Source organism: Asterias rubens, chromosome 10, assembly GCF_902459465.1.
Source record: "Asterias rubens chromosome 10, eAstRub1.3, whole genome shotgun sequence".
Taxonomy (NCBI): Eukaryota; Metazoa; Echinodermata; class Asteroidea; order Forcipulatida; family Asteriidae; genus Asterias; species Asterias rubens.
This window is the reverse complement of record NC_047071.1, coordinates 5,392,335-5,403,786: the sequence shown is the minus strand read 5'-3', so window position 1 is coordinate 5,403,786 and position 11,452 is coordinate 5,392,335. Positions and strand designations below refer to the sequence as shown.

The 11,452-nt window shown below is 34.3% G+C and overlaps 1 protein-coding gene across 1 annotated transcript in view; it reads left to right on the top strand.

Moving 5' to 3' along the window:
• Positions 1-6,406: 6,406 nt before the first annotated feature.
• The window catches only part of LOC117295570 (aspartic and glutamic acid-rich protein-like), an 8,044-nt gene continuing 2,998 nt past the window's right edge, over positions 6,407-11,452 (top strand). Inside the window, 2 exon segments of the mRNA XM_033778267.1 lie at positions 6,407-6,462; positions 8,740-9,245. Of these exon segments, the coding sequence (XP_033634158.1) occupies positions 6,407-6,462; positions 8,740-9,245 (562 nt within the window).

Below are 11,452 nucleotides of genomic sequence, written 5' to 3'. Positions count from 1 at the left end.
AGATTTTTAATTTTGTTTACATTTAGAGTAAAGCTTATGTTCTAAGCTTCAATTTGGTATATGATTTCACTCTTTTGAACTTATGGTCTGGGAGAATAGACTTAAATAAAGAGCGTGTACAAATGCTATGGGGTTTTGGCGGAAACAAAGAATAATAATAATAATAATAATAATAATAATAATAATAATAATAAAAATAATAACAATCTCGACGAAAACAATACCTGTTCCGACGGTAGGTCGGAACAGCTAATAATAAAAACAATAAAAATCTCGACGAAAACAATACCTGTTCCGACGGTAGGTCGGAACAGCTAATGATCTAAATGCATGCAGCACATGGATGAACCATGACGCAATTGGAATAATCCATGGATGGCAGCTTGTGAATGTTGCACTTTTAAAGGAACACGTTGCCTTGGACAGGTCTAGTTGTTCTTTGTAACCGTTTATTACAAAATGCATTGGAATATTTAGAAATTTGAATATAATGATCAACACAAGTATCACTCGAAATTGCGGGGTGTTCTTTTTACCTCGTTGACAAGCACGGCCGGCCATTATAAATCGCCGTCTGTGTTGGTTCGCAAAAACCACGCAATTTCGAGGTCAAAGGGGTAAAAACATGTTCCTTTAAGCAATGGGGAGTTATCAAAATATAAATACTTTGTTAACAATATATTTCATTGAATTAATGTGTGGCAATGTTTGTAAACTCTTTTATTAACTGAAAAAGAAGCAAGTTGGCTCCTGGCTGGCTGACACCCTTTATTTTTTTAAAGCATGAAAGATGTACCTCTAAGGTGCTATGATTTTGATTGCTTCAGGATTATAGATGACGTTGGTAAATAGAACTTGCCCTCCTTTATATTTTTAATAGAGTTCATAAATCTGATTGTCTGGACAGTCTGTGTGTTTCATATAGGCAGTGAGAAACCCATTTTAGAATTCGTAAATGGTTAACCCCATAAAAGGCTTTCAGCAAAGTAAACTTGAACATTTGGTAATTGTGGGTCTGATTGGAAGAGTTACCAGTGCCCTTCAAAATTTCTTCTGTTTTTATTGTTTCAAGGCTCTGTTCCCACAGCCTTGACAGTGATTTTTGGAGTTGGGGCTGATAGTTTTGTGTCAATGAGTGACGGAGCAACCAGCTTTGAAGATTGAACGGGGGTCTTGAAAGTTCTCCCCAGTTAGCAAAATCTGAGTTGCAGAATCCCAGATGGTTGATCTAATGCAAAATAATATGTGAATCGACCAATGATAGCATTTAAGACTTCCCTATAGGCATCAAATAGTCAGTACTCTTCAGTCTAATAAACCCTTTCATAGGTTTTATGGTGTGGCAGTGTTTGTTAATTACTTTGACTTGAAAAGAAGCCAGTAGGCTCCTGGCTGGCTGACACCCTTTGTTTCTTGAAAGCACAAAGAGGACCTCCAAGGTGCTAAGATGTTTATTGCTTCAGGATTATAGGTATAAACCCTTAGATTGGTTTGATGAGGTGTCAATTTTTTTTTTAATTCTTTTGACTGGAGTAGGCCAGCAGGCTCCTGGCTGGCTGGAACTCTCTATTTATTTGAAGATGTATCATGTCTCTTAATTGTGCTTTGATTTTTATTGCTTTGGGATTATAGTTTCACCGATCGACCAATCAGAGCATGTAACTTTGGTTTAGTCCCCCATTTCGACGAATCAGAGCATGTAACTTTGGTTTAGTCCCCCATTTCGACGAATCAGAGCATGTAACTTTGGTTTAATCTTCCATTTCACAACCACCATATGATCATTGCTCCATGATATAATGTATCACGCTTGCTGTAGACATTCATTCTGACTTGAATATCTCACCGAGTGTGGATCTCAAGAGCTTCAGATCGTACTTGTGCTTCCTAACTTTCAAGTGACTTTGAAAAGATTCAAGTAAATATGGTAAGTTCAGAGTTTTTTCGTTTTTTTACTTGGGGGGGGGGGTGTTCTTTTGTAGGTTCATACATATGTTAAATATTGATATGATGTTGACATTTTAGGCGTGTCCTTATTAACCATACACCTTGAAATTATTATTTGTTACTTTAAAAGGAATGTGATCGAAATTTGACGTCAAACCATCAAAATACATGTATAGTCATGCATTTTACAAATTGTTGTTTACAACAACAGTTCATCCCTGATTGATTGCTAGTTTCATACAACAGCAATGATGCGCATAGCTCCAATTTTAATTGGAGCCAGGCCTGCTTTTTGTATTGTGCATTTTTACAAATTCTACTAAGTATGTATTTAACTTTCAAACTTGTGCTGTTTAGTAAATGATAGATTTAATAATAATAATAATAATAATGGAAATTTATATAGCGCCTATCCATGTAAACATGCTCCTGGGCGCTGAACAATTAAAAGAAAACATATTAAAATGTCTTCTTGAACCAATGTATAAATTTCATTTGTAATGAGTGTGTCAAGATTTTTTTTAAGATATTATTAAGAGGTCTCAAAAATTATTTTCAGCACATTGTTTTACTCATTTCTTGAAAACTACATGTACGTCATCCTCAGCAAGTAAAACTTACATTAAACTGAAGCACAATTTAAAGATAATGATGGTAAAAAGCTTTCCTTAAAATATTACTTGCTATTTAGGTGCTGTTGGTTTTGAAAAATGAGTAAAAGAGTGTCATACAAAAAAAATTTGGTGCAATTTTAACATGATCATGTTCTAAAAACTTATGTTACGACATGTACCACACCATGGAAGATAAAATTGTTATACGACAATGAAAGTGTTCATGGCCACATATTAAACACCACCAATTGAGATCATATATATAAATAATTTTGTGCCCATGTAATGCACGTACTGGTTCATTGATGTACACAGTACATGGTATTTTTACCCCTTGTATAGTACTGTGACGGTTGGTACAATCCTGTTTTTATCAAGGAAGAAATTTCATGCGTAGCAGATTTTTATGCTTAGCAGCTCTATGAAATTGGGCCCTGATTGGTGGATAAGCGCTTACTGGAAGATAATACAAATACCACCAATTGAGATCATCTAAATTGAATTTTGTGTCCATAATGCAAACATGTAATGTACAGTATGTACACATGCATTGCTGTGGCATCTAAAACATCTATAGGATTTACAGACGCATTTCAAATAATTGCATTATAACCATGAATAAGATTAGATAGGACTTGTTATTAAAATGTTGTTAATAAAAACTTTTTAACTGTCATTTATTTAAACCATTTTTGAATTGGGGTATTTTGCCCATTTACAATTGCCACAGCAAGACATTTGGACATATGCATATAGTGTAAAAAACACATTGCATCAATCACTAGCCTTACACTTGGCTATATTGATCATTAAACCATTTTTAAATTGCGGTTGTCACAGCAATGCATTTGGACAATGAATAAATTGCATAGTGTGTACCGTATAAGGTTGCTGCTGCATGCACATATCACTTCAAAAGGCTTGCATATTGTTCTAAAAAGTTACTACACACCATATGGAAGATAAAATCAGTATTGTACAATAAAAGTGTTCTTGGCCACACATTAAATACAACCAAATGAGATAATCTAGAAATAATGTTTTGCCCACGTCATGCAAGTACTGGTACATGATGTACAATGTATACACTGTAGGCCTACGTACGCAATAACTGCTGTTGCACTCAGGATAATAACAAACATGTACACACATTTCAAATAATTGCATTATAAACACCATGAATGAGACAAGCTTCAAAATTAATTTTTGTAAAGATTTAGATTTGACTTCTAATTATATAAATGGAGTTAATTTAAAAAACTTTTTTTATTTTCATTTATGTATTAAACCATTTTTGAGTTTGGGTATTTTGCCCATTATTGGTTGCCACCGCAATGCATTTGGACATGCAGTGTTTTAATTCCTATATACCTTGAATAAACCCCTATAATCACTAGTAGGCCTACATTTAATTTGCTCATATTGATCATGTCCTAAAAATAAAATGTTATGTTACTACATGTACAAAACCAAATGTAGATAAAATTGTTAATGTATAACAAAAGTGTTACAAATGCCCACATGACATACCACCCTAATTGAGGTCATACCTAGAAATAATTTTGTGCCCATGTAAGGCAAGTACTGGTACATGATGTACATGTACAAGGTATTACACAGTAGGCCTATAATATGCATAAACTGGTGTGGAAACTTTTAAACATACTTGCATTAAATCCATGAATGAGACTTAAGTGTTCAAAATGAAATTTTGCAACGATTTAGAAACTTCTTATGATACAAAGGATGGTGTTAATTTTTTATTTTTTTCATTATAATTTTCATTTATGAAACCATTTTTTAATTGGGGTTGCCCATTTTTCAGATGCCATAGGGTCACACACGTTGCATCATTACCCAACACTGTACATTGGCTGTATTGATGATGCTACGCAGATTTTTGGCCCCAAACATTAAACAATAAATTTTTTTGAGTAGATGGTATTTCAAAGAGTATCACCTGCTCTAACGAAAAAAACTTTTACTTTTAATGGCCAGGAATCATAACACAAATGGAAAGTGTTTCTTATATAAATAAAACACATTAAAGAATTGGTCACGTGATGTATTGTCGGCTCAAAATGTAAGCTTTTAACTTTCTCGACCCTCATCATCAAAATACCTATTGAATCCAAACTTTAAGCATCTTTAAGCCATTTGTGAATTTTTTTTTTTTTTTGCCCATTTTCAATTGCAACAGCATTAGCAATGCATTTGGACAATTGTTTGCAAACTATAGTATATTATAATTTTGTGCCCATGTAATGCAAGTACTGGTACATGATGATGTACATGACGTACACGGTACACAGTAGGCCTATACATGCATTAATTGCTGTGGGAAAACATAGGATAAATACATACCCACATTTCAAATAATTTTTATAGGCCAAGAAAAATAAATAACATGTTGCTTGTCCCCACCCACCTCGATTTACGGTAGCCGCACCGATTTTTGGTTGTTTTTGTTTATAAAAAATGTAAAAAAATTTAGGCACATTTTCATGTTATTGATAGCTATTTCAATTGTACCCTTCATTTTTATTGAGCGATATCATCATCTTTCTTACATGTAGGCCTACAATATAAATTCTTGTTAGCGAGAATTGCGAATTTATTTTAAACACATGTCATGACACGGCGAAACGCGCGAGAAAAAAAAAAGGGTTTTCCCGTTATTTTCTTCCGACTTGAACCTAAATTTTCACAAGTCTGTTATTTTATATATAAGTTGTGATACACAAAGTGTGGGATTTGGACCATACTGTTTACCGAGTGTATAATGGCTTTAATGAGAAACTTGGTATTTTAAAACATTTAATCAAAATAGACACAGAAACACACACAGAATTTCACGACATACAGAACATACTCATAAAACCATAAAACCATCTTCAAATACGATATTGCGGCCATCTTAGACATGGTGGCCATCTTGAAAAAAATAACAACAAAAAATTTGAAAATAAAAAATAACAAGGACCTCCCTCACAAACTTTTTGAAAAAGTCCGGAAGAGCAACATGTTATTTATTTTACTTGGCCTTATAACCATATTATTGGACTTTATTTTAAGTGTAAATTAATTCAATTGGTGTGTATTAAGAAACAGTTTTAATCCAAGTTGTATGCATAAATGCATATGTGGCAACCGAAAATAACCTCAACTTCAAAATGTTGCCTTACCTTAAAAGAGTCCCCTTAACCACAATTTGGTCCAGATACATATAGATTTGACTGATGTATTTAAAAATTGTGAAAGTTTAAAGTTGGTGGGTGAACGGTGCCAAAGTCAAAGGTCACCTATTGAATTTTGGAAGTAATTAAATTTTAATGATATTTTGTGTAAAATTCAGAAGATTTTTTAAAATAATAATTCCATGTATATAAAGAGGGTATTGTACCAATAGTCTTTTGTAATGTAAATTTGAACATTTTCTGCCATTTAATAAATGTACATACATCAGAAAAGTAAAATATTGAAAACCATTAATGAATTTTCCCCCCTTCCCAACATTGTGTTGTTGCAAACTCTGACCGTGACCAGGTACAAAACCAAAACAAGCACATTTATTGGATAAATTTTGCAAACATTATTTCTGTGCCGATGTCATTGTTTTTCACTTCAAAATATCACCTAAGCCGCTAAACATTATAGTAACAATTATATTTTGTTCAAAATCATACAAAGCTACAAAATGATTTCTCATTTGTCCCATTTGTGCAATTTAAAAATGTTGGCATGAAGGTTTACATTTCCATGGAAATTTGACTCCCATAAATGGCCGACCAAGTTAATAGTATGGTAAAAAGAAAACCACACAATTTCAAGTGACACTTTAGGCAATGAATATACTTGAAGAGTTGGCTGCTGGAGGCAAGATATTGACTGGTGAAGAAGAGTAAGTTCAAATTGAACATTGATTCATATAGTCTACCAAATACATAATGTTGTGACATTCTTTATTATAACTCATAAAAAAAAATAACAATGGTACCAAGGGAAGCTTTGTACTATCATTTTAAGTCTTTCACTATCGTTACTTGTTTTGGTAGAACTGTCGAAGAGTTGTATATATAATAACCAAAATCATTTTATACAATTTTTGCAGGGCCCCATCAAATTTTGCTCCAGGCACAAAATATTAAACATCAATGACTTGAAATGTGGGCCGTTTTCAAATTTTCAATTGCCATAGCAATTGCATTCCAAATATAGGCCTGTACTTCATGTAGCCTACAGGTTGTATTTACTTTTGTATTTCTATTTATTTCGATTTGTAGCATTTTATTATAAAATTATTATTTAATCTGTTATTTGTGTGGTAAGATCAGATTAAATCATTATTTTACAGTAAAAATGTTTCAATTGTCAGATTACATGTTGTATACCACACATTGAGATCAGTTGAAGTTGGCCTAATGTACACAGGTTTGCAGCGCGCATACAAAAAAATAATTCATTGCTGTGGCAACCAAAAATGGGCAAAATACAAATTTCAATTAAGTATCCACAAATAATTTTGATCCGGATATACAATTTGTGGAAGATAACAGTTGTGGGACACTGTTGTCAAGGTCAATGTTCACTAAGAAGGTGTCCACCCGATAGACGTCCGAAGGTCTGTTAGTCCGAAGGTTCAGTAGTCCCAAAAGGCTCGATGTCAGAAGGTTCCATAGTCCGAATTGACAATTAAGGTCTGATAGTCTGAACCGACAATCGAACCTTATGCTCAATTTGGACTATGGAACCTTCGGACTAACGAATCTTCGGACCAGCGAACCTTCGCACTATCTAGCTGTATATTCCACCGAGAAGGTGCACTGTTATTTGGCCATTTCTGTGGTTCATTTCTGTGTAATGCAAAAAATCAAGCCTTTCTGGTTATAATTCGTTTCAAGTGAAATGGGAGGCCTTAACAATCTAATTAATTGTTTCCCAAATATAGTGTCAAAAAATAATTGTTGTCTAAGCTAGATGAACAATAAATAAGCGGCATGCAAAAAGGTATTGTGTTGCTATTCAATACCAGTTCTGGTAATGTTTGATTTATTTTTTCACAGATATTAATTTTTAATTCTAAAAAACTACAGCACCACAGCAAGTAATACTTTATTGGAAGCTTCTATAATAATTATCTGCAAACCGAAAAAGGTTTAGGTAAATCTGTGGCCAATGTGTATTGTGCTACAATAAGTATCCAGACCTTTTAAAGCTCAACCTCAAGAGTCTTTAAAAACCAATATTAAGTTACTAAGGAAGCAATTCTTACATGCATTTTCATTATTTTGTTTAAGCTCCCCTATTGCTGATGAGGCAACTGATCACAACGAGCAGGAGAAAAGGTAATTTAGATTTAGAATGATCTTCTTCACCTTATTTTTGGTCAACAGATTAGTTTACTACCAATATCATCTAATATTTGTTTGTTCTGAATGCTTCATTAGTTGCCCTCCTGTCATAATCGTTTTTGTGATTCGCTAATAAATCAGTGTGTAATATTTCTTGATGATAAAGCTCATATGGGTTATCATTGTATTGATCAGTTGAAATAGCAGTCTGTTTTATTTGAGCAGCCCAAACACACATCACACATTAAAACCCCAAACCTGCTAAAAAATATCAAGTTTGGAAAAACAAAAAATTATTAAAAGGGAGACTGGAAAAAACCAAGATGGAAATACTGTAACCGAAATAAGTATTTTTTAACTGTTCTGGCCTACTATCAGAATAGGTGTTATTTTCTTCCAGATTTGTTAGTGTCTTTATTATAAGATGTTCCGACCTACCGTCAAACAGGTTTTGTTTTCGTCTAGATTTTTATTAGCTGTTCCGACCTACCGTCAAGATTTTTCACCCGGAAGTGGGACCATATCTTAAGAAGTACTCGATTTTTAGACTGTAGTTATAGACTAATTTTGAAAACACGTGACCTCAAGTTGACCTCCACTTCCGGATCTACCCGAAGTGGGACAAAATCGATTTTCAAACTTTTTTCGGTAAGAGACTCCTTTGGAATTGGAGATAGCCTTTGTATTATTAGTTTTTATACAAGGGCTACTCAATAGAAATAAATCCCATTCAATAATTCATCTTGTAATTTTTTAGTTAAGGTAGAAACATGTCAGGTGGGCGTTTTTACCACAGTTTACCCTATAGTTTCTCCTTTGTTCTCCAGTGCCAGGAAAGATGGGGATGACGATCATGTAGATAAGGAAGAGGAAGATGTTGATGATGATGTGGACGACAAAGATCAACGTGACGAGGACTATGAAGATGATGCAGACGACAGGGATCGACGTGACGAGGACTATGAATATGATGCAGACATCAGGGATCGACGTGACAAGGACTATGAAGATGATGCAGACAAGGACGATGAAGATGATGCAGACGACGAGGACTTTGAAGATGATGGAGACGACAGGGATCGACGTGACAAGGACTTTGAAGATGATGCAGACGACCAAGATCATCGTGACGAGGACTATGAAGATGATGCAGACGAGGACTATGAAGATGATGCCGACAAGGACTATGAAGATGATGCAGACGAGGACGATGAAGATGATGCAGACGAGGACTATGAAGATGATGCAGGCGAGGACGATGAAGATGATGCAGACGACGAGGATGATGCAGACGACGAGGACTTTGAAGATGATGGAGACAACGAGGATCGACGTGAGGATAGAGATGAAGAAGATGATGATGGATCCAAAAAAGTGTAAATATTACATAATCATTTTGAATTTTTATTTATTTTGTATTTTATTTGGTGGTGACATAAGTGAAACTCAGCAGCCTGGAAAATTAGTGAATCACCTCGCCTTCCTTTTTACTGTACATTAAAGACTTCTCCTTGGTCTAAAATTTGTCTTTTCATTTGATGAGAACTCTAGCTAGTTAAACATTAATTGGTACCCAAACTGGAACTAAGATTGGAGCCTCTCTTGAAGGATTTGGTTGATGACACACAACCCATCGTAAATGGGTTGAAGATAATGATAATTAAAATATTACTTGCTGAGGTGATTTACTTATTCAATTCAATTCAATTAAAAAAGAATTAATCATCCCTTACAGGCAATTACAACAGTAGACCAACTCCATATAAAAATATTTAGAGAATATACAAACATACAATAATATGAAAATAATAACGATTACTTGACAAAATGGTACAAATGGTTAAATCCACCGTAAATGTACAAGATAATACATATAAAAACATTATTAACTGAAAGATGAATAAAACCATGTCACGATAATAACTGGTATGCGTAAATGCATGCTTAAAATGCTTGAAGACAGTGGACACTATTGGTAAATGTCAAAGACCAGTCTTCTCACTTGGTGTGACTCAACATATGTATTAAATAACAAACCTGTGAAAATTTGAGCTCAATTGGTCGTCAAAGTTGCGAGATAATAATGAAAGTAAAAAACACCCATATGACACAAAGTTGTTTGCTTTCAGATGCTTGATTTCGAGACCTCAAGTTCTGAACTTGAGGTCTCGAAATCAAATTCGTGGAAAATAACTTCTTTCTCAAAATTATCAACCTCTCCCCAATACTCGTTACCAAATGAGGTTTTATGCCAATAATTATTTTGAGTAATTACCGATAGTGTCCACTGCCTTTAAATAATAAAGTCTCACTGAGACAAACCTTTTTTCTGTGATTTGTTATGCTCATTTCTTAAAAAAGGAGTTAAAACTCAATTTGAAGATACTACGAATTCTAGCAATGATGAGATCTCAAGCTTTTTCATGCTCTTTTTCTGAGAAAAATAGATTAGCGTCTGTTCATTCATTTGTCTTTTTATTGTGTTTTTTTTCTTTTATGTTCAGCCAAGAAAAACGCGCAAATGTCCCCTCTGCAGGGTGTGGACAGTGTATATGAGCCAGCATTTGCAGAGGAGGCATAAAGTTACAGACAAATCTCTGCGAAAGCAGCACCTCAAACAGTCCTTGCTAAAGTAAGTAAGTCTTACATTGTGTCATTAATAATTGAAATGTTTTATGAGTGTAAGGAGTATGTTACTTTTACTTATGGTGGAAACTGTAAGAATAGTATATACATCCAAAGGCAACTCAAAGCACTTAATCATACAGTATTTTCTTCAAGGTATGTGCGAACTGTGTTTGAACAATGAGATCTACTCCTTAAACATAGCACCATGTGATGTTTTACAGTGTCCTGTGGTGCTGCTGCCAACTCAGGCAGGAACACGAGGGCAAACACCTTCTCTTTTTGATAAGCGCACTTGGTTCTTTTTCGTGCATTACACAAAACACAGGACCAATTGGCCGTCAAATGATGAAGCAATGGTTAAGTGTCTTGCTTAAAGGCAGTGGACACTATTGGTAATTTCTCAACATAATTATTAGTGTAAAACCTTTCTTGGTAATGAGTAATGGGGAGAGGTTGATAGTATAAAACATTGTGAGAAACGGCTCCCTCTGAAGTGACATAGTTTTTGAGAAAGAATTAATTTTCCGCAAATTTAATTTTGAGAACTAACATTAGGAATTTGAGGTCTTGAAATCAAGCATCTGAAAGCACACAATTTCGTGTGACAGTGTTTTTTTTCTTCTTTTTCTCATTTTTATCTCAACTTCGATGACCAATTGAGCTCAAATTTTCAGAGGTTTGTTATTTTATGCATATGTTGAGATACAGCAAGTGAGCAGACTAGTCTTTGACAATTACCAATAGCGTCCAGTGTCTTGTCATGGCTGGGGATTTGAACCCACCCTCTGCTTATCATAAACACTATAGTTTGAATTCGGTGCTCTTACATACCGCTCAGCCCCAACACTTCCAGTATTGTTAATAAATTGTTTGGTTTAAAAGTCTACAGACAAATTTACCCAAACAAAGTAG